The following is a 24,004-nucleotide window of genomic DNA, read 5'->3' as shown; positions in this document are numbered from 1 at the left end:
ACCAGACAGACACAAACAATAAAGCAAAAGGTTAGATAATTGGGATTGTATTCTTTGGGTATGGAAAAGTTTGCAAGAACTACGTAGATAGTTCAATTTATTATATTACTGTTACTTCACAATACATTCAACAACACTATTTTTACAACGTCCATAAACATCACTGTTTAACATACACTGCTTATACACACACGTATCACTTTATGTTCACTTATTAGCAAGTTTCTGTCTGCCATCTCGTCTCCTCGAGCAATATCTCGAACGGATAAATAGAGAACTCTGGGTAATGTACCCAACACGTAGTTCTAATGCTCACCACCTACGATGTTGGGCGCCGATCATCTTATTTCAGCCTCCCTCCGCCAGATGGTGCTGACCGTGGTTTCGCATCCTATTATTATATATTTATCCATGACTCTAGATACAACACTTCTCTTACTTGTAGTACAGGATCCTTTGTCATATAATGGGAGGGCCATTTGCCGGTAATTCAGGGCTTGAACATCATAAGGCAAAACCTTTTAAAAGCAGTTTGTTACCGAACATGAATGCTTCATAATGTAAGCGTTTTCTTGTAAAAATCCCACATGCATTTGGTGCTTTATGTTAGGTTGTAAGTTAAAAATATCTGTTATATCACGTCATCTGTCATTGCTCCACTCGTTTTGATGCATGCCTTATTTTCCAGCACAAACGTAGTGCCAATCGGCAGTTGGGGCATAGAAGGATGTTGAATTATGTTTATTGACATGCAGAGTCTTCTTGTATGAAATGAGGATTAGTTAAAGCTGCATCTATTTTACATACAAGTCAGTCTCGTTTCTTCTTATCTGGCTCTCACAACTTGTGAATAACAGCAATCTTATATGGTCACAGTTTCATTACCTTTGTGCCATTCTTTGTTTGACATATGTGGTAGGAATACTCCTGAGACAAATGATGCAAAGATTTCTGAGGAGACTGGTGCAGAAGTGCCACAGACATTTTTCATTGTGTTTTCCAACTCAGATGTCTCGTTCAGCAAAGATTCTGTTATTTCAAAATTTCTTACATTTGTGTGTCGATGTTGGAGTTTGATATCTAGTAATTCAATAAAAATACATACTGAGGCATTGAGTATGGATCTTCTACAATGCAGACAATAATAAGCATTAAAAATGAAAGGGAGGAAAAAATTAAACTCTCGAATGAAACCCTGTCCGATATGGTGTAATGTACACAAAGTTATGCTGTTTTAAAAACCAGCCATTTTATTTTAATCACTCCTGTTTATTATCTGAAGCAAAGATGTCTAATGTGAAATTTTCTGTGATAAGATTAGCCCCACACTTACTTACTTACTTACTTCAGCTGCTTCTTTGTAAGAGATATATTGTCCATTTATATGTATGCTTCTACATAAAATATTACAGCATTATAAGATAGTTTTCAATACAGTAGTTGTCAGTATTTTGGCATGCCTATCAATCTTGTTGACCGCGGAAGATGGTTTCCAGTACAGAATTTCAGTGTCAGTGAACATTATTCTGTTCTTTGTGGAGCGGTTGTGTGAATGTTTGTGTGAGAGAGAAAGGGATCAGAGGTGCATGAACTGAACATTCAGTTTTAATTCTGTGGTTCATAGAAGCATAACTGAATTGGTCATCGTAGAGTTATGATTGCCGTGAAAATACAATTTTTTTATAGAAAAAAGTAAATGCTCATGTAAAGTGATAAGAAAATGTGAATGGTTACTCACCACTTTCTAAAGTAATTTATTTATGGACATAACTTACCTCTTTCTGTGGTCTTATCAATTCCATTCTTCAAAATATGCATGCAGAATAAGAAATTTACATTTTAAATGATATATTTGTTTACTTTTTCACTGCAGGTAAATATAAATAAAATGAACAGCAGTTTTATTGTTTATCATCTTGTTAAGCTTAAAACCCAGGTTCAGAGAAGACAGATGTATTTTATAAATTTATTGTGATCATGTAAGAGGTACCATTCACACACCATTTCACCGTGAGCAGATCCTTGGATCTTATTATTTTCATGAAAGAGTGCTTATAGTGTACAGTTACTCTACTTTTTTGTGTGATAATTACCTGAGCTACCTATGTCCTAAATCCTGTATGTCTCTCAAATGAATTACTCGATGTGATGCTTTACTTTGATACATATCTATGACTGAAATGCGTAATACTTCTATTTATTTTGTTTTGGGACCACTTGATATGTTGGTCATTTTTTTTAGTTATAATGGGCATATAAACATACGTTGTTTGTGGCAATTTTGTTTTTATTTTGACAGATTGAAGTCACTTATTTTTCTCTCTTAGTGTTCATTCAGCTGACAAGGAAACCATCCCAGTTCGTGTAGCTTGAATTTAATGATAATGCATATTTAAGCTAATTTTCGTTCGTTAAGGGGACACTCAACTTAAAAATTGGAGAAAAAGTGTCATAGAAATGAAAAATTAAATTTCTACACTAATTTACGTGACAGAACTAAATCAATACGCAGAATTCTTCCCCTATTCATTGAGAAGTCACAGTCAGATGCACAAAGCCAAAAAATAAAAAATGATAATTAAAAGTGATACTTCAATTAATGACTGATTAAAAATTGAAATATTTTTTATTTTGAAAAGTATTGAATCTAATGAGCTGAGATTTTGCATGTTACTTTCCATGTATATATTAAACTTTTTCTCCAAATTTGTAAAAGATTGGTCAAATAGGAAAAAAGTTCCAAAATATAGTTGAGTGTCCCCTTAAGAAATGTGATGATAGTCGTTCGTTTCGCTTTTTCCTCGTTTACGAAATATATTGCCTTAAAAATCGTTTCTATTTATACCACTTCTTGCACGCACTTGGATCCTCATATCTCTGCAACACCGTATCACAGCTCTCGCTTAATGCTCTAGTTAATTTTTTTTTTCTCTTAACTCACGTTAATACAGTAGCAGTGCAATCCTTGACATCTGTCACTCATTTGTACACCGTCCAAATCCATAGGTATGGAAGTCTAGCAACACGACTGTACATACTATGCTTTCAAGAACTAAAAGGGGAATTTGGACCTAAAGTAAATCAACGTGTAGACAATTATAAGTCATTTAATGTCGTGGTCGTTGCAAGTAGTTCCGGTAAACTGACAAAAAAATCACGTGGGAAGATGTATTTCTCCCGGATGTAAAGATTTCTACTACTTCTGGATTCGTGGAGTGGTCAGATAGATGACACTATATTTACTTTTGCGTAGTTACATTGTTTGTTATATTTTCATAATCACCAGCCTCATGGTCTAGTGGTCAGAACTTCTGGCTATAGTTCATGAGATCCCGGGTTCGATTCCCGGTTAGAGCACAGGAATTTTTCCTTAAAGGGGATTATTCCTGTGTTCGTCCATGGTCTGGAATTTAGGTTAAGTTTAGATTTAAGACCTCTCCTGGCACCACATTATCATAATCATCCTATCACATCATCGGGGTAATGTAACTCTGCCTTTCAGGTGCCCCCAACCTCAGAAGTGGGTTACAACTAAGCACGGCCAGGAGAGAAGACCAGAAATGTCGAAAAGACAACCTGGTGGCATTGGATAAAAAAAAATATATATATATTTTTACTTTTGCAGGAGTAAACCATACTTTAGATGGCAAGACAATTAAAACACAAATTATCCCTCCAAAGAAATACAAAATTTTTGCAACCCTTGGATGTGCAATTTTAGGCAGTATAAAATAATAATTCGAAGGCTACAAATTATCTGTGAAAATATTCCAGACACTTTGCACGATAGAGGCTTCAATTCTGTTGTGTATCAACAGTTTCATTCACCTGTCCTCAAAGCCATGCTGATATACGCGTGGCAGAAGTGTGGATATGTGACAGAAAAACATGTGAGGAAGTTTGACAATGTTCTGGCAACAATGTTGCATGTTGGAAACAGTGTTACACAAAAGTGGAAAACCAGCCTATATAAAATGTTTGTACTGTTCAATGACTTTTTGTTCCAACCACTTCATTTCGAATTCACTATCACATTTAAGGTGAGTCATAAAGTTAATACACATTTTAAATTCAAATTGAATTTGTATTTCAGCAAGAGTACTATATTACTCTGTTAATGTGAGAAAAAGAAAGTAGACTATGCTAAAAGCCAGGTTATGAACCGACTAAACAGGAAGTAGTTGGCAGGGCGAGAGGAAAGTGCGGGTTAGAGGGGTAGCCTGTGCAGCGATGACATGTTGAGTGTGGGGGGTTGGAGGGGGAAAGGAGTACGGAGCTTTTCATTGGACCTCACGTGAAAATGTCGTCTGCTAACGAAAACCTGGCAATGGAATCACTGAGACAATGTAGCCAAACTTCCCAGCCCATTTGCAGTACCACGTGCATTACGAGTCGCATTTCATACCAGCGTCATCAGCTCGTGCTTTCTTAAAAACAGTAATTTTAATTACTAATATTGTTGATAGTGTTATCGAGAACTATATGCAGTAGTTATTTTAAACATATCGGTGACAAACGCTGAACACGCTTTGAATCTCGCGCCACTATGTGGCAATGGAGCTCAGAAAGAGAGCAACAGAATGTTGCTTCCGGTTTAGTTGGTTCATAACCTGGCTTTTAGTATAGAGCATTAATGCAGGAGCTGTGATACAGTGTCGTGGAACTACGAGGATCTGAATGCATGCAAGAAGTGGTATAAGTAGCAAGATTTTCAAGTCAATGTAGTTCGTAAACGAGGAAAAAGCAAAACGAACGACTATCACCACCACATTTCTTAATGAACGAAAATTAGCTTAAATATGCATTTTCTTCAAATTCAAGCTACATGACCTTGGACGGTTCCATTGTCAGAAACCTGTTCGAAATTTTTTATTAACGTTATGTGTGTTGTTACTTCTTTTGCAACATCTTTCAAATGTAAATAATAATATCCTACTGCTATTTGGCCAGGAGATGTTGTACTGTTTTGGATTATAAGCTCATGGTAGTATTTTGATTAATGCAGATAATCTTTTTACTTCATTAAAGTCATTAAATACGTATTAAGTAACATGTCTATGCTCACACTGTTGTAATTTTACACTCAACTTTCCTCCTAGAGATATCACATTGACTTACAACAATGAATTTCCGAATTGTATTTTCGTTGTGTACATATGAGTAGGAAATGTGTTACGTTGTTATTTTAAATGCGTTAATTCTTTGAAATGCATGTTAGTAATAAGGTATACATATTATGTAACCCAGATTGTGATCGAGTTGAGGTTTTGGAAAAGTTGCCATAGGATGAGGAATCTATCACTCAGTTCTCTTTTAAGATACTATGATACTTCAGTTAGATGAAGATACTGTGATACTTCATTCGGATGAAGTTACTGTGATACTTCATTTGGATGAAAGGTTAAACTTGACTTTTTGTTAGTATGTTAGTAATTTTATTCTGTGTTATAAGACATGCTCTTCGAAATGCTTTGACATAACATTAACAGCACATGTTAGTCAGGGATGGACTTTCATCAGATTCTGTTGGTAACAGTGGAAATGCTATGATAGTCTACCATACGACAGTATGCTTTACAGAAAATCTATAGAAGATTTTATGAATTCTAATTCGTTCAGGTGATAAAGATGGTGAACTATGATGGAACTTCTATGGTAAGAAAGGTATATTTTCATTTCATTTATTGTATTCCATAGATCTTAAATTTTTTTTAAGTTGGTTATTTAACGCATAGATCTTAAATTAGCATTGAAGCTTTAAGATGTGGAACAAGTCAAAATTTTACAAGATAACAATTTTTTGGAAAGATGATGTGAGGTCGAAAATTCACCATAGATCACCTGGCATTTGCCATATGGTTGGGGAAAACCTCGGAAAAAACCCTACCAGTTAATCAGACCAAATGGGGATCCAACCCAAGCCCGAGTGTAGCTTCTGATCAGCAGGCTAGCAGATCTGCCGACTGAGCTATGTTGGTGGCCCTGCAAAAAAATATACAGTACATAGTAAGCAGATTATTGAATTTAGAAACCTAAACGATTATTCATCAGTTGAGCTATGAAATATAATACCTAGCAAGTAAATTAATTCAGTTTAAAAGTGTAAACAATTGAATCAGTTGAGATATACAAAAACTGATAATATATATCATGCAAATTACTTCAATTTACTAGCATAAACAATTCATTAGTTGAAATATAAGGACTACTATTGAATTTACATCATATACAATTCATCAGCCAAGCTATACAAAAATATGCAATATATAGTAAACAGATTAATTCAATTTACAAGCATATTTTAGTTGAGCTATACAAAATTGTACAATTCATATCAAGTAGATTAATTCAATTTACAAGCATAAACAATTTCTCAGTTGTGTAGAAGGCATGAATGTATGTAGAAATTTAGTTAATTCTATTCTAAACCTTTTCTCATGGTCCTTCAAAGCTTTAAGATAATTAGGCAGTACATTGAAGACTGTAATACATGAATAGCGAACTTCTTTTTTTGTAACAACTTAGACTAACAAAGGGTAGATGGAGATCTGATTTGTGTCTTATATTAAAGTTATGAATGTCTGGATTAGTACTAAATGTATCTCGGTTTTTAATATAAAACATCATTATGAAAAGAATGTACTAACAAGGTAATGTCAATATTTTTAAGTTTGGGAGAATATTTTTACATGATGTCCTTTTATACACACCAGTCATTATTCTTACAGCTTTCTTTTGTAAAACAAAAATAAAGGATGAACAAAATGGAGATCTCAGTGTTGTTGTATAGGAGAGTGGTCATCATGTTATGCATACGCAGTCCTTTTACTGTGGAGGTCTCCTTACATTTCATTTACTGCAAGAAAGTATAAAATTGAGGCACTTCCGATGATGAGGCTGTGTTTCAGCTGTTGCTTCCATTTACTGTTACGAGCTCAGATTGTAAATTCAAGGATTTAATATGATGAGCCTGGTAATTTTTAAATTTGAAACAGTTTTTCCTTTGAAAAAGAAGTCCTTCAGAGTTCTGTGCGTCAGCTCTAAATGCACACCGGTATTAGTGTTAAAGCTGGCATTCAGTCTATGGCAATATGCCTATAATTAACAGGTGAGGCAAATTCTTTTGTTTTCTCATTCTTCAACAGTTGCCACATTATTGACTTCATCATTATGTCACTACTGAAGGACCAGGTTTTCTGTTAGGGTTTCCTTCTCATAGATGGTAGTTTTCACTTCTCAGTCCTCTTTCCAAGTTTATTTATTTTCGGAGTTGTCCTACACTCTTACCAGAAACATATCAGGTATGCCTGATGTGTGCTGAGATTTTTTTTCGACAGCCACATCTAGATCTGATGCCTTAAACTGTGAGATAAGTGATAGGGGGGAGATGGGTGAAATTTCGTGTTTTCTAAATATATCAAAAGTACTTATACAAATTTGTAGGTCCTAGAGCAGCTGGCTACGGGCTGGAAGGTCCGGGGTTCGACCCCAAGTGGTGACAGGATTTTTTCTCGTTGCCAAACTTTCAGAATGGCCCCGAGGTTCACTTGAGTACCAGGTCTTTCCCGGGGGTAAAAGGCGGTCAGAGCGTGGTGCTGACCACACCCCTCATTCTAGTGCCGAGGTCATGGAAAGCATGGGGCTTTACCTCCATGCCCTCCAAGTACCTTCATGGCATATTACGGGGATACCTTTACCTTTTCTTTATACTTAAAACTTATGCGAGGAGATAGATTTTGAAAATATTCCCCATGTTCCCCACCTCCACACCCAAAAAAAAATTCATAACTCAAAAACTACTTAAGTGAGAAGAAATAAAATTCTCTAGCATGTATATGTATACAAAGAGGAGCATGTTTGCAAAAAAATAAATTCTCTAAGTTAAAAATAGTAGAAGTTTGAATTTTCATCCATCTCCTCCCTTAAACGAACCACCTCCTGAAGGCTGTGTTTCTTTACCACGCAACCACGAATGGACGTTCTTGGTTGTTAATGTCCTCGAAGATAGATCTCAACTTTACCCTAGTTATAACAGAGTTCAGTGCAAAGCTAACCTCTCACAAAGGTACTACTACTGTTGTCTCTTTGACCCCATTACAGCTCTCTGGTAGTGTCTGGTGGCAGCAATGACAATAGTGGTGATAATGACAGTGTCAATATGGACAATGAAAATGTTGATGATTATACTCAGGTCGTTGTAACCTTGCACCTGACAGCTCAGTGTAATGTTGGTAGGGAGATGTGACGTTACCACAGTGACCACTACACAACAGATGACTTAACTTACTGGAGTTATTCTTCTCTTTTAATTCAAATTGTAATTATGACGTATTAAATTATCTGGAGGAATGGAGGGACGCCCATATACAGGGTGTAACTAAAATGTATGTCAAAACTTTAGGGGTATATTCCTCTCATATAGAGGATGAAAAAAATGTTATATGAACATTGGTCTGGAAATGCTTTATTTTCTTGGTACAGCCCTTTTTCTACAAATCTGCTTACATTGTATGATGCGGTACATTATGAAATAAAAACAGCATACCACATGAAAATCTGTTTACAGGAAGTGTTCAGATGTGTTGATGTATCCCTGGAGATTGTAGTTTCGTCTTGCAGTCTTCCAAAATACAGACTCAAAGACTCTCTTCATCTTACACTGGAATTTCCTTTACAAGCTCTTTTAAATGACCCACAAATAAAAGTCTAATGAGTTCAGGTCTGGAGAGTGCATGGGGTCAAGGTATTGATCCCTCACTACCTACCTATCTGTCTGTCACGGAACCTTTGATTTAGAAATCAACAAACATTGACACCAAAGTGAACAGAAGCTCCATCATACATGAAATAAGTGTTTTGTCATATTGCTAATGGCACATGGTGTAACAGAACAGGTAAGGTGTACTGGAAGAACTCTTCATATCTTTCTCCGTTGAGGCTGGGTGGAAGAACATGAGGTCCCACCATAATGTCACCAACAATACTGGCCCAAACATTGATATTTCCATGTGGTATGTTATTTTTATTTCATAATGTACCGCATCAATGCAAGTAATGTTGTATAAAAAGGGCTGTAGCAAGGAAATAAAGTGTTTCCAGACCAGTGTTCATATAATATTTATTCACCCCTAAAGTTTTGACTTACATTTAGTTACACATTGTATGGGAAAATTCCTTCTCCTGCTTGTAAAACTGATGAATCCTTCACACCAGTTCTGATACCTGACTATTTATGCAAAGAATTCTCACTATGCGAGTTATTTTCTGAACAACACTTTTTTTTTGTGACATTTCACAGCAGTGATAGAATAGTACATTATGCGAGCCTATATTTGTAGTAATTAAGACGCGAGTATGTTTATGAAACGAGCGCAAGCAAGTTTCATAATTTTCATATGAGTGTCTTAATTACCATTATAGGCAAGTTTTATGCTCGACCATATTTCTAACTTGAAATTATTCATTCATGTTATTCTTATCTGGCTGGGGAGCAGAACTGACCTTGTCCAATACCTCGTAAATTGTGAGATGTGCGCAGACGCGAAAGTATTGATTTTTTCCGAGAAACAAATGTCGACATTGACCTTGATATGATCTAGAGTGTAAAATAAACATTAATCTTGATATAACCTTGAAATTGATTTAGACATTGAAAAACGAGATGACAAATTGAATTTATTTGAATATTATTTACAATTAACGCTAATTATTATAGTATTATAGTAACAGAACATAACCTTCTGCGACAGTATTGGATTTCCAGCCTCCGTGATGTTTCGCTAGTTGTCTTTCGATTGCATATCCGAGAATAATCGATACTTGCGCTTTCATATTGCTACAATGGTGTTTTCTGATTGGTGGAACACCTGAACTTTAATGAATAGGTGTACTTTAATGAGGTCCATTAAAGGGCTGCTACCAGGTGAATAATTACTACATTTCGGCATGGCCGAGCATAAAGCATTTATAACTTCATAATACTAACACAGAACTTACTCACATGGTAGTGACACCATGTAACACAGTATTAGCAAACCGACAATACAACATGCTCCATGTAGCAGCAGCTGATGGAAAGTGCTGCATTCTGATTGGTTCAGAAGGCTGCTTTCTTTAAATTTTCATAGGAAGGTTGCCAACGCTAATACCAAGTGTCAAGTGCAAGGTTACAACAGCCTGGGTATAAGTGATGAATATCACCATGATGATAGTGATATTGTAATTGTTGGATTTTGTTTTTTTGTTACAGACGTGTTTGTTACATATTTTTATGTTAATTTGCAAATGAACATGACAGTTGTGGATAAATTAATTGCCAATTACATTCTGGCTACAAGACGTGCAGTAACGTCAGTGTAGTATTCATACTAGAGTTTTTTTTTTCTTTCTTGAGCTAGGAAGGAAAAGATACGAAAATATTTTTCCCAGTATTATAATAACATCACAGTATTACAGTGTCATGGGAAATTGGTGACTTTTGTTACGAAGATTTGCAAGTAAGTTATTGAAAGGTCCTTGTAAACTCGATATATTAATTCTCTCTGATGGCTGGAAATAAAAAATTGAAAGCTGTAAGAAGAAAATGAGAAACTTGATAAGCTCTCGTTTAATTTTCAGTCTATATCAAGGATATTTTGTGTTGGAATGGTGGGGAAGAAGAAGTAATGATAGATGGGTTTAATAATATCATTATTGTTATTCGTTTTTTTTTTGTTTGTTTTGTGGGTTAGTATCTATAGCAACTGAAGATTTAGGCCTTCACAGTCTAGTTGTGTATAAGTAGGAGCAGTGAGTTCTTGTGTAATGTTAGGATATCCAATATTTGTGAATTGACGAAATAAAATAAATTAATAAATAGAACAAGAATTTACTATTCCAACTCTTACACTGATTGAAGCAGTTGAACATAGAGAAAATTTAAAGGTTAACAACTGTGAGGGCTTGATTTACTTCAGAAGATAGCAAAGACATAGATGACAATGGCAACTTGTTCCAAACCAATCGTGTATCTGGGTGAATAATCTGTGCGGCTATGTTTTTCGTATAATATGGCTGCTGTTACAAAAAATGTCTTCCCTTTTGTTTTATGACAGAGGCAGCCAAGTGCAAAATATCTGAGAGTCTGTGCAATGAAGTGTAATTTATTTTTGATTCAGAAATGTAATTTTATTAAATAGAAACTCTTTGTAATGTTATTAAAATTTGATTTTTTGATAATTAATGTTAAAACATTTTGATTATTAGTGTTTATTTACAGTATCCAAATCGTCCTTGGCATCTTAGTCGTTATTCTGTTTGCTATTGCCTCTAAGGTCCGTGGATTCAAGTCAAACTAAGAGTGATGGATTTTCAAGGAGTGAAAGATCTTTAACCCATTTGAGTCCCATTTCGGATGACATCTGCCACTGCAATATCTGCGTTGCATCCCATGGCGGGCAGCATCCGACACTTTTCTCGCGCAATGTGACTGCGATATTTAAATCCGTGTCCCATCTCGGGTGACATCCGCCCCTGCAATATCCACGTTGCAGTCTCTCGGCAGGAAACATCCGACACATTTTTCGCGCAGACTGACTGCGGTATTTAAATCTGACCACAAAGGATTAAGAGAATTAAAAATCCAGATCTCTCTTGTAGATGTGTGGCACGTACAGTAATCCTTATCTTGGAAAAATTACTGACCACATGTTTCTTCTCCCACCAACTTCCCTGCCTTGCATATATAGGTCCTTGCAGGTGTCATTGTTTCATTGCAATGTCTTTTGCAAACACAGCAGGAAAAGAAATTGTCCTCCAGAGGCAGCAATATTTAAGAATGCTAGAAAAGAGATCGATGTCATAAAGTATTTATTTGTTTTACTATAGGAATGTTTGCTACAGTGCTGTATTTTCCCTCTACCAAACAAAGTATAGTACATAAAAATTGTCATGTTGTTCATTTAATGTTTTTCCTCCATTGTTCCCTATGTAATGTATCTGGATCTTGTTCTTTCAGTTCCATATTTCTTCTCCATTCATCCATTCAATTTTCATTAGGTCTTTATTCCCTATTCCTTCCTTCTGGTTGCCATTGGATGATTTCCTTTTAAATTGTTAAAATATGTTTATATTTTTACAGTATTCTTCACCTCTTTTTTATATAATTTTTAATTTATTGGTCTGACCCAATATTTTGGGTTTACCCTGCGACACAGAATAGCTCACAATAAAATTTAAAATGAAAAATTATATAAACAGGTTTCAGACGAAATTAAGACATAAGAAAAAAAAATAGAACCTAATATAATTTAAATTGAATGTACACCATAAAGATGCTGACGAAATATCGCTACAGAAAATTTTATTATGATGGTGACGATGGCATCTTGAAGATCTCTCGCCAGCTTGTATTTTTCCCTCCACTTTGCAAAGACTTTCGGAATGGTGCCTCTCGCTCCGAAGAAGAGACCGGTAACTGTGATTTTTCCAATGTTCTATTTTGCCGATAGGTACTGAATCGTGGGCTCGTAGATTTTCTTTTTCCCTTCATTCACTTCAGATGGTTGAGTGGCTGAGGTTTCAAATCTCATTGTAGGATCAATTATTTCGGCTGTCTGTTTATTTCTATTTATAGCTATGATATTGATCCTACGATTGCTTCCACTATCAGCAATACAATGAACTTTCTCGTGAACATCTAGATTTTTGGATCGAAGTGCATCTGCGATCATAGAACGTATGATGTTGTGACGTTTTATTCTGAGTACTTCTCCAATAGATGTATTGGCTGTTAGCTTTGAGAGAATTATGACATTCAATGGATGAATTTATTAATTCTGACACTTTTAACGGACTTGTCCTTAATTTCTAATTCGTTTGTTTAAAGTCAGAATACTTAAGCCTTTTATCCTTATGTCCCAACTGTATTTTCAGTATTTGTTCTGTAAGCAACTTCATGTAACAATGTCCTTGTTTAAATTGATCTGAGAGACCGTGGGAACAAAAGTTGACTGACCATCCTAGCTATATTCTTGCTGCCAGTTTCTTTTGTGGGAGTAATATAAGGACATCTGAAATTAATTTGTTGCCCTTCAAATTTATTTAATTTTGTTTCGTTGATCTCCAGTCCTCAAGAGTAGTATGAACTTGAAATACAAACAAGAGCATATCCTTACATATCATTGGTTTACAAAGAAAACATATGAAGTAAAAAATATTACTTCTGAGGAAAAAGGCGTATATAATCACGTAACATATTTATATTAACTTAGAATTGGAAAATTAAAATATATATAAAGAGAAACATTTTACTAAAAATATTATTTTGATCCATTTTGAATCTTGCGTACACTACTTTTAACACTTGAATATAATTAATTGATTAGCTAGCGGACTTACTCGTGTTTATTATGTATCATAAGAAAGACAAAACAAAAACTTAACAAACACAAAAACACGCAAAACACAACACAAACACAAGAACACAAGAAATACATCACACTAATATATGAAAACAAAAGCACACATAAGATCGCACTTCATTCAGAAAGCACAAATACAACATAACATACAGAACAGAAAACACACTACAAAGACATCTCAACACACAAAAAACACAAACAAATAAATACGACCACACAGGTGTATACAAACTCACATGTAATAGTTGCGAGAAGTTCTACATAGGACAGACAGGCAGATCATTCCAAACACGCTACAAAGAACACATTAAAGCAATAACCAGAGGACACAATACATCTACATATGCCGATCACATGACCAATACTAACCATACATACAATAACATAAATATGGACATGGAAATCCTACACATACAACCCAAGAACCAAAAACTCAACACACTAGAACAATACGAAATATACAAACACACTAAAACACACCCCGATCAAATTCTCAACACACAGATCAATTTCAGTACACACACTATTTGACTCCACTTTTCAATACCTTTCAACAATCAAACACACCCACATAACAGACAGAGAAGTTCGAGATGATGCCGAGATCTAGTAGGCTCTGAAGATGGTGCGTGAAGCACTGAAACAGCAGTAAGCCGCACAAATCTTACATAATTAACACAAGTAAGTCTGCTAGCTAATCAATTAATTATTATTTTGAGAATTGGAAAAATTAAAATACATATAAAGAGAAACATTTTACTAAAAATATTATTTTGAGAATTTATTTTTGTCAAGAGCTTTCAAAATACTTTTTTTTTTTTTTGTAAGCCAATGATATGAAGCAAACACTAAGTTCAGCCAGTTCCTAGTTACAGGTTTTTGAAGGAGAAAATAAGTAATAATGTAGGTGTGATGTTTCAGTTTGAAAATTAGATGCAGCTAAAATAATGTGATACTTCTTGGCTATTAGTATTATTTTTGTGCCAAAGAGTTGTGGGAATTTGGGAACCGATTGTCAGAGCATTTGACTCACAGTACAGATTTGCACTTGACTGCCTTTTTTAATACTGAATGAATGTAAGCATTGATTTAATTTCTCATACCAAAGGTTTATTGTATAATCTTGATTATTGCATACTTGCTGTTGGCTGTGAAACCCGAAATCATCTGATGTTGGATTGTGATAATATGTTGGGATTAATATTATTACAATGTTTTTTTGATTATTTTTAATATGTGAAATTTGAAGTGAAGCCTTTAACTGAAAAAAAAATCGAAGAGGCTTAGAAAAAAAAAAGTAAATTAGATAGTGCTTACACAGTTTTATACACTGATCTTATTATTTTGTCACATTTGCATGGATGAGAGCCTTTTCATACTGTGTTCCTCTTCATATGTAACAGTTTGTATTGCTGGCAATGTAGCACCTACAAGGAAGACATCAATAACATTTGGAGATATTGCAACTTAAATTTGTGTTTGTGGTGAAGTGTATTCATTCAGCATGTAGGTGTCTGATGTAGAAGTCTGAAGGGTTCATGTGTGAAAGAGAATATTAATTCTTTATTGGACTTGGATCCCGCTTCCTTCTATAATCAGATCCCAGACATGCTGATACATTCATTTTACAGTTATGTACTTATATAATATAGTCAGTGGCTACAATTTATTATTTCTGCATGTATTATCACTTGCAAATTTGGTAACTTGTTCATCTTCGTGTGCAAAGTGATGGAATCGTTTAAAATAATAAATTGTTAAGTTGTTTTCATATATAAATGTTCTCAATGTAGACGAATGGTTAAATTGATTCTCGTGTGTCAGGAATTAAAATGCATATTTTGTAATATACGAAAATGTTGCTGATTGAATTGCATTCCAAGTTATGTAGGGCAGATAAATTCAGTTGCCATATTTTCGAGTACATTTCCTTTAGTAGGTGTATATTATGTAGTCACTACATCCCCAAAATCCGCTGTGAAAGGAGAAAGAAAAAACATCACTTTTAATTTTCTTGATTTTCAAAGTTAATTTGGGTATAATGTCATTTTTCGTATAATGATGAAATTATACCGAAAATAGCTTTAAAAATTAAGGGAATTAAAAATGATAATGCTATTTTCTGTCTCCTGAAAAATCTGTTTAAATACACACAACAGATTTTGGAGATGCAGTGACGATATTTCTTTAATATATACAGGGAGAGTCAATATTATGTTACCACTCAAATGGTTGGAATTTACTATTCATCAAATGTGATAATCTCAACCTGTTCGCCATCATGTTCAACACATAAAAACCAGCGATTAATAGTAGCATTTGAAGTCCAGCCACATTTATTGAGGAATATAAGTGTATGCGTCTGAAGTCTGATTAGTGGAATATACAGGGTGATTCGTTATTACGTGTAAATACTTTGTGTGTGTATTGTAGAGGTGAAACTAAGACTAAAACGTTCTATACAACTTTTTCTCAAAACCCTTAATTCCCGAGTTCGAGTAGATGGCACCTACGTTGTAGTAGCTGCATAGGCATTACTGTTCTCCTACACATTTTGTGTGGTATTGTGGGGAATCAGTTACTCGGACCTCGAGTTCTACCTCCGCGGTTGAATGGGGAAATCTACCGCACATTCTTGGAATGCGAATTGCATGGTCTGCTACATGATATCCCACTTGCAACGCGAGTGAACATATGGTTTATGCACAGTGGTGCTCCTGTGGATTACTGCCTCAACGTATCTCAATGCTCTGTATCCAGAACAATGGATTGGCCACTCAGGGCCAACTCCTTGGCCAGCCAGATCACCGGACATGAACTCTCTGGACTTCTACCTTCGGGGCCGCCTGAAGTCGTTAGTGTATGCCTCTGCTGTACCTAACGTAGAAGTACTGCAATAGCGAATTGAACATGCGTGTAGAATTGTTCATAATGAGTTGAACGGGCTGTGTAACGTTCAGAGATCACTAAAGTGGCGAGCAAAGGTATGTCTTCAAGTTGAGGGACAGCACTTTGAACCTGCATTACACTAGGAATTGTGCGAATGTGTAAAGTGTAGAAGAAATTGCTTTACATTCTTTACAGTGTTTGGTTTTCGTTCACAAAACGTGCATAAGTGGACTGCCAAGGATATGGGTTTAGTGACTTTGGTTGTTTTTGTATTGAAGTCCAAATGCACTGTACGAAAGTGATAATTAGTTTACATTTGACGTGTTATCCTTACTATGTTTGGAGGCGCAAGTTCCACGAAAAATGGCGTTAACTCTGGAATTAAAGGTTTTGAGAAAAAGTTGTATAGAATGTTTTAGTCTTAGTTTCACCTCTACATTTACATGTTATAATGAATCACCCTGTATAGCAATCGGCGATGTATGCATTGAAGGAGAAAGGAACTGGGCACCCTACCCCATTATCTCCTGCTCTAGTTGCCTCATGAGTGATGCCTTATTGGTGTTACTTGTGAGGTTCAGGCCTGTCTTTGGACTAAACAAACAACATCAAATACAAGGAAAATATGGAATGAATTAACTAAGCGAAACTAAGAACAAGAGATACAATAAACTGGTAAATAGTAAAACTGAAATAGTAAATGGAATATCACTACATCAAGTTTCATTGTCCTGGATTCAGATAATTCTATAAATGACAATTCAGAAGTTGATTACACTACCAGTATTTCTGCAGGGACCCAACAGAGATGTGATCACAGTGATGATACTGATGACTATTGTGATTAGAAGACCTGTAATTAGACTTGCCAGGAAGATTTTAAAAAAAGTTTAATGGACAAAAACAATAAGTCAGTAATTTTTTATGTTTTCTCCTCTAATAGCTACATTTATTAATTGATACTTATGTAAGTATGTATGAGCTATTCCATCTCAAATCGACCGAAATATAAAGAAAATTGACCTTACAATTTCTAAATACAATGAAACTTTTTTTGTACGTAGAGAACTGTGATACAATGCTTTGTGCAAAGTTTTAGGCATCAGAACTTCATAGTGTTTAAATTAAAAATATTTAAATTTATCGTATTTTCATAAAATTAGCAACTTTAAACTGTTGTAGCTCCGAAACCCTTTCACCCAATGATCAAAACATGGTTTATTTTGATGCTGAGAAATTAAAGTTTATATTGACATATAAACAGATTTTCTTACTTTTTATGGTAATGGAGAAATTTAGATTTTTCCTCATTAAGACGCCTTTGGCTAGGAAAAAATATTTTAAAAATATATAGTTAGATTCCGCATTGAAAGTACAAATAAACACATATTTTTTACTGATGGTATGTTGATAAAGTATTGAAAATATCAAATAAAGAAAATAAATAGTATGCGCGTGAACTAACCAGCTGACTGTGAGGCGGGAGCTAGCCGAGGTAAGCAAGGTCAGGAGACAAACACGTGATGTGTCGTCTAGCAGCACATGGCTGTGCTAGCTTTATCACAGGTTTTCATAAACACAGGTGTAAAATGACGCTCAACGCTCGCTTATCTTCAGCTCTCGGCCAGTGTGTTCGGTACTGCGCCGTTCAAGTCTAGGCGTGTGAAAATAATTTATTTAATACCCTCGAAACTTATTGCCGAGCCACTAAGCAAACAATGCCGAATCCCTCTTAATAATGCAAGGTTTTTTCTCAATAGTTTTTTACATTTTTACAAATGGGCAAAAAGTCTAAAAGCAAGTAAAATCAGATTATCTGTCTCTCTGTATGCAATAAAAACAAGGGTTACTTCTTAACATAACCTACCAAATGTCAGCTTCAAAATAAGCTCTCGTTCAATGTTCTGCAGTAAACGGTTCCAGAGTTCTGAGCGATGAAAGAGGCTTGTTTTTATAAAATACGCTAAATTTGTCGCTCAATAATACGAAAACCATTTGACTTTCGATAATATATTTTTGCAAATGCACTCCCCTCAGCACCTTGTATAAATAGGGAAAAAATTAGAGTATAAAAAAATGCGAGATTTTTACTGATCGATTTCATATGGAATAGCCCATATTAAGTTAGTTCAGGTTATTGTCACACATGAATAACTGATTAGTTAATTTTTAAATCTTAATGGGATTTTGGAATAAACAATAATAATAAACCCTCATTTTCTCTTTTCCTCCATATGATGACTTACATTGATTGGCTTCTGAGCCATCCATTTCTCCTCCTAAGTTGGACGTGAAGTTCTTTACGGTGCTAGACTATCAGAATTAAGGAAGAAAACTTCTAACATATCTCTGGATATTGACAATTAATTAAGCATCTGCTTTGAAAGGGAAGTAGGTTATATAAATCTAGCATTAGACAGTCCAAAAATTGACACTTGTGTCATTCACAAAGCCTCCAGAGTTTTCATGATTTGTGAATAAGTTAAAGCAGCTGTTAAATAATAATAATAAAAAAAAGATAACTGTGCTAAGCGTGGATTAATGGTTAGCCTTCCTGACCGTGAAACAAGTGGGCCCAGATTCATATCCTGGTTGGGTCAAGTTATCTGGTTGTTGCCTTTTCCGAGATTTTCTCTAAACCACTTTAAGTAGAATTGCTGATTAAATTTCGATGTTGGGCTCATTTCACTTTCATTGGCATCATTTCATTAATCATCTTCAATAGTTACAGGCTAACTAGGAGAACATGGCAGACGTGGTTCAGGATCCGTCTACAGATGGCGTCTGTGTAGCTGCACACATCCAGAGAAGTCGCAGGGCTTCGATAAGCGGACTGCGGTTAGATCGGATGAGTGTAGCTCCCTCGGGTAAATGGTGAGTCATGAAATCAATGACTGCATGTCTCTCTGGTTAAGGATGCAGTAGATTCATCCACGTGAATTGCGAACAGATGCCATCGATCTGAGGAGGCTGCAGAACATCACAGGGAGGCGGAGTGGCATTCCTGTTCATGCGGGCTCTGTCAGACTTGGATGCTGTGGCTGAATTGATAAGATGGCACCACACAGTAGATCACGTGCTTGATGAGCTGTCCTAAGGACTTCAAAATCATCGTACAAGCCCTCCTTTGAAGGAAAAAAAAAAGCATTTCAATAAAATTTCACTATATATATGTATTTAAACCTTGACGTTCGGTACTCTTATATGTTAATAAGAAATTGTATCTGTCACGTGATGGAATTCAAAACACTTATACTATATTTTCAGGTCAGAAATATTTGAAGTTATCGATTGATTCGCTGCACAACATTTCCCTCTACTTGGCCTTCATAAATAATTGATTTGATCTGCATAAAAAATTCAGACATCATTGGAATTGTATGGTGTTGACAATTAGAAAGCAATGGTACATGGAGCATCCAGAACACTAATTGAGTGTGAAATAACTATAGATCTACTGTATTTTGTGTAACTTGGTGCCAAAGACATGTGATAGGTCTTCTTCATTTCGTTTCAAAAATTTGCTTGTGATAATACTATTTGCTTGTGAATTAAATTGTGGTCATCTGTTATTATTATTATTATGATATTGTTATATTGTCGAAATGTTACATGTAATTCTGTTTGATGGTTGTTATGTTACCGATTGGAAATTGTACTGACATTTTCAAAGTGCCACTTGTTGTTGATGTGAAGCATATAGACTTAGTGGTGGTATGTGTGGAAGGGATCCAGGGTCATTGAGGATGTGTATTTCTGTAATAACGAGTGAACATGTTTCGAAATTTTATCAGTGTAACAAGATAAAATTAACGCATTTCATAATAATTAAGAGATGTATTACATGAAGATGGCGCCACATTTTTGTATTTCAACTGTTTTATGTATATCTTTCATAATATTTGTTACTCCGTAAATGTATTAAATTTCAGATGCAATAGAATGTGAGCAGAAACAGAACCTCTCTGTTGGATAAAGGCTTTGCTAAGGGACTTTAATCAAATTGTCAGTAATAACTTTTCATACTGTGTATGTAGTGTTCTTTCACGCGTGTTTTTTTTTTTTTTTTTTTTTTTTTTTTTTTTTTTTTTTTCCCCCCCCTCAGAGAATTTGAGTCTGAATTGCTTAGAAAATACCATTTTTGCATAAAATATAGTACCTGAAAATTAATTCTAAACAAACACCATTCCAAACACACATACACGCTTACTGTCCATTCTTTACAGATTACAGAAGAATTACTGTATCATAGGCCTATATGAGTGTTGAATATAATTTTTATTGTTTCTGTGAAACAGAAAACAGAAATACTTCATTTTTAATAACAGAATTTTTTTTTCTTTTTAAAACTATACTAGTGGCTTGTGCAGCAATTGCTGCAAGCTAAGTCCATAAAAAGTTCAAATAAAAATTGTTCAGATTTATTTTCAATGAAGAATACCAGACATTTTGATAGTTATTTGCTTCCATAATAGTGAAACATACTCCCTCTGAATTTTTTTTTTCTTGCCAAATACTTTTCCTTGAACCCATCCGTCTTCAGTTCTTGACTTTCAATGCGAAATTGGTAGTAACAATGTCAGGATGATCAATAGATTTTTCATGTGGGAGTAATGCAGTAGCTATTTCGGGTCATTGCGGATTGTATGTGAAAGTTAAGAAAATGTAAGGTTTGTCATGCTTTGAACAAGACTTAGCATCTTGGTATAGCTGCTGCATGTTTCGTGAACTACTCTGAAATGTAGAGGGCAGAATCACTTTTTCCCAATAAGAGATCTTGCTGAGGTGATCAAGAGACTACAAAATCTCGTAGGCCTCTTATTTTATCAATAAATAATACCTTTTGGTCTTTTCTTATGAATTATAATTTTTTGCACTTCCTCCAGACAATGCTGATCTGTCGAATACTGCTGGATTAATTTGTGTAACAATGAATGTTATTTCGAATATTTTCTGTAATATAGGCTGTTGTGAGGAATTTATTGCTGAGATGTGGAAAATGAGGCGAATGATATGTCAGAGTTGTAGAATCTTATATGCGCCCTAAATAAAATTGTCCATCGTAAATCGTTAGCAGCTTCAGTGTTTCATTTGTTGCTGGTTGCGGGAAATAAACTTACTCATCACGGTAGCAAGAAGTGAAATGGCATGCTATTTTCCCTACAACAAAATATGTTTGGCAGCAATCACAAATCTAACCAATTAAACCAAAGGAATATGAAATTAATTTTGATGTAGTTTAAAGACGCAGCTAAAATAGGAAGCATGACTCAATTACTACCAAGGAAAGTTAGAGAATCAGACATATAAATATCTATATCACACTGCCATTACATATATGAAAAGGACCCACACCACTTGATTAATAATTATTGTAAAAGTATTTCATTTTTAATAACAATATTGTTAACTTACGTAAGTTTTATAGTTTTCAGTAACATAAGTTTATATAAGGCCTATACCTGTTACTTAGCAAATTATAGAAATGAAGATCTAATATAAAATATTTCATATATCAGTATAGCATTATGTGTTGCCATTAACTATAATGATATTTCATTTTTAATAGTAATAATGTCATCAAACATTCTTAAGTTTTGTAGTTCTTAATATCCAATACACAGCTGTACTCTGAAAACTGCAGACCAGAGAATCAGCCATATAAATTATTTTTTATACGTTATCAAAAAATTGCTCAAATGAAGATTGACATATTGGCATTGTGATGTGAAAGAATCTGAGCCATCTGAACTCTATGTCAGCAATCCTGTAGGTCATGGCCTTCGTGTAATAGCCTATTGTTTATTGTAGTGTGTGTTTTGTTTTATTCTGAAATGCAACACTGCCAACTTGATGCTCGCTTCGCTTAAGGAAGCGAACATCAAGTTGGCCGTGAATGCAATTTGTTAGTTCTCAAAACTGACGAAAGATGGATTTTGGAAAAAAGGAAAATGATGTAGGAAAATTGACATTTCACTGAAAACTACTATTTTTCCGAAAAACTTTGGGTTCCAAGCTTCAAAATGAGGGGTCATTTATTAAAATCCGTTCAACCGTTTTCCCGTAATTTCCATTACCAGTTCAAATTATATATATAGATATTATCGATAAATGCTACATGAATATTGCTAGTATAACGCATGATCTTCAGTAAATTTAAATTATTATCAAATGAATATTTATTTTGTAAACAAAACAAAAGTCCTAACATAATTATTAATACTGGTATGTAATGCATGCAATTCCCAGGAGTTTAAAAACATGTCTCGGAATACATATGGTTAATAAAGGGGGGAAAAAAACTTCACTTCTCATGCACTGTTACTGTAACATTTCGTTCTGAAAATTTCTGCATATTTAAAGGACAAAACTAATATTCTTTCAATCGTTTACTGTTTTAACTAGAGCCCGGATATTTAGGCATTTATAACAGTCAAAATAGGCAGGAAAAAAGGCAATAGAAACTTTTAAAAAGGCAGAAATAATATTTGTAAAAGTCATTATACATTTTTAAAAGACAATAGATTTAAATTATAATATATCAACATAACTCACATATTTACTTCGTAGGTGACACATGTTGACTTATAAAATACTTTTTTTCGTGATTAACCGTCTTTTAACAAACCTTACATAACAAAACTGTTCCATCGGTTGAAAACACATGGGTACCAAATTCACTAACGTAAGCATGAAGTTTACTTTTGAATGGTTTACTGAATTTAGGCATTCTAGCTAACCGATCTTACACCTTCTGTCACCCGACAATAACTGACTGTTCCTCACTCAGATTTCTTTCTCTTACAATAATAAACACGTGTAGCACAAAATTGTAACGGTAAGATTTGAAAATATGAAAACAAACAATTGGAAATGCTACGTGACAACTTCTATGTCGACGGACTTAATATTTAAAATTATAAAGCTGATTGTTGGTATCTTGAAGACATGACAATATTATTTTGTAACTGTGGATTGTCGTTCATTATTCATATTACACTGTCTAAGGCATCCTGCCTAGGACTCGTGTTACAGAATGCGCGCTGGTTCGATTCCTCATGGGGGAAGAAATTTTCTCATGAAATTTCGGCCGGTGTATGGGACCGGTGCCCACCCAGCATCATGATGCACTTGGGGAGCTACGATAGGTAGCGAAATCAGGTTGCGAATACCAGCTATAATGGCTGGGGGGGATCATCGTGCTAACCACACGATACCTCCATTCTGGTTTGAAGATCGGCCAACTCTGCTTCAGCATGTGGGTGTGAGGCCAGCAGCCGGCTGGTCAGTCTAGGTCCTTCACGGGCTGTAGCGCCACATTATTTATTTTATTTCATATTACACCAATAGTATTAAAGCACGATTATTAGCAGATTAAGCACTGAAATAAATTACTTTTATTTACTGTTGTTAGTAAAGTTAGTCATTGTTTTAAATATTTAAATTTCATACACATTACATTACAATTTATTATAAAATTGCAAATAAACAAATACTGGTTTAATATGACAAAAAAAAAGGCATTTATTAATAAGAAACACCTTAAAAAGGCAAAATAGGCAAAATAAAAATTGGTCCCATCACTTCGATTTACTCCAAATCACATTTACAGTAGAACCTCTATTATCCGTGGTAATGAAGGGGGTGGAGTGAACGGTTAATCGAAAAAATCGGATAATCCGTACCATAAGGAGTTTTCATAAACTTAGTGGGCC

The 24,004-nt window shown here is 34.8% G+C and overlaps 1 protein-coding gene across 3 annotated transcripts in view; it reads left to right on the top strand.

Moving 5' to 3' along the window:
* Window positions 1-24,004, top strand: part of LOC138713872 (serine/arginine repetitive matrix protein 2-like) — a 66,338-nt gene that overhangs the window by 37,734 nt on the left and 4,600 nt on the right. The window contains exon 11 of one of the 3 annotated variants that reach the window (XM_069846345.1): window positions 19,015-19,175. The exons of 1 other annotated variant lie outside the window; for it this stretch is intronic. In XM_069846345.1, coding sequence (XP_069702446.1) covers window positions 19,015-19,029 — 15 coding nt within the window. In that variant the 3' untranslated portion in view covers window positions 19,030-19,175. Of the gene's footprint in view, window positions 1-688; window positions 856-19,014; window positions 19,176-24,004 lie in introns of those variants that run through there. One more of the 3 variants, XM_069846344.1, reaches the window with a different exon arrangement.

Source organism: Periplaneta americana, chromosome 14, assembly GCF_040183065.1.
Source record: "Periplaneta americana isolate PAMFEO1 chromosome 14, P.americana_PAMFEO1_priV1, whole genome shotgun sequence".
NCBI classification, from domain to species: Eukaryota; Metazoa; Arthropoda; class Insecta; order Blattodea; family Blattidae; genus Periplaneta; species Periplaneta americana.
Note: the sequence above shows the minus strand (reverse complement) of the source record. Positions and strands in the feature narration are given on the sequence as shown.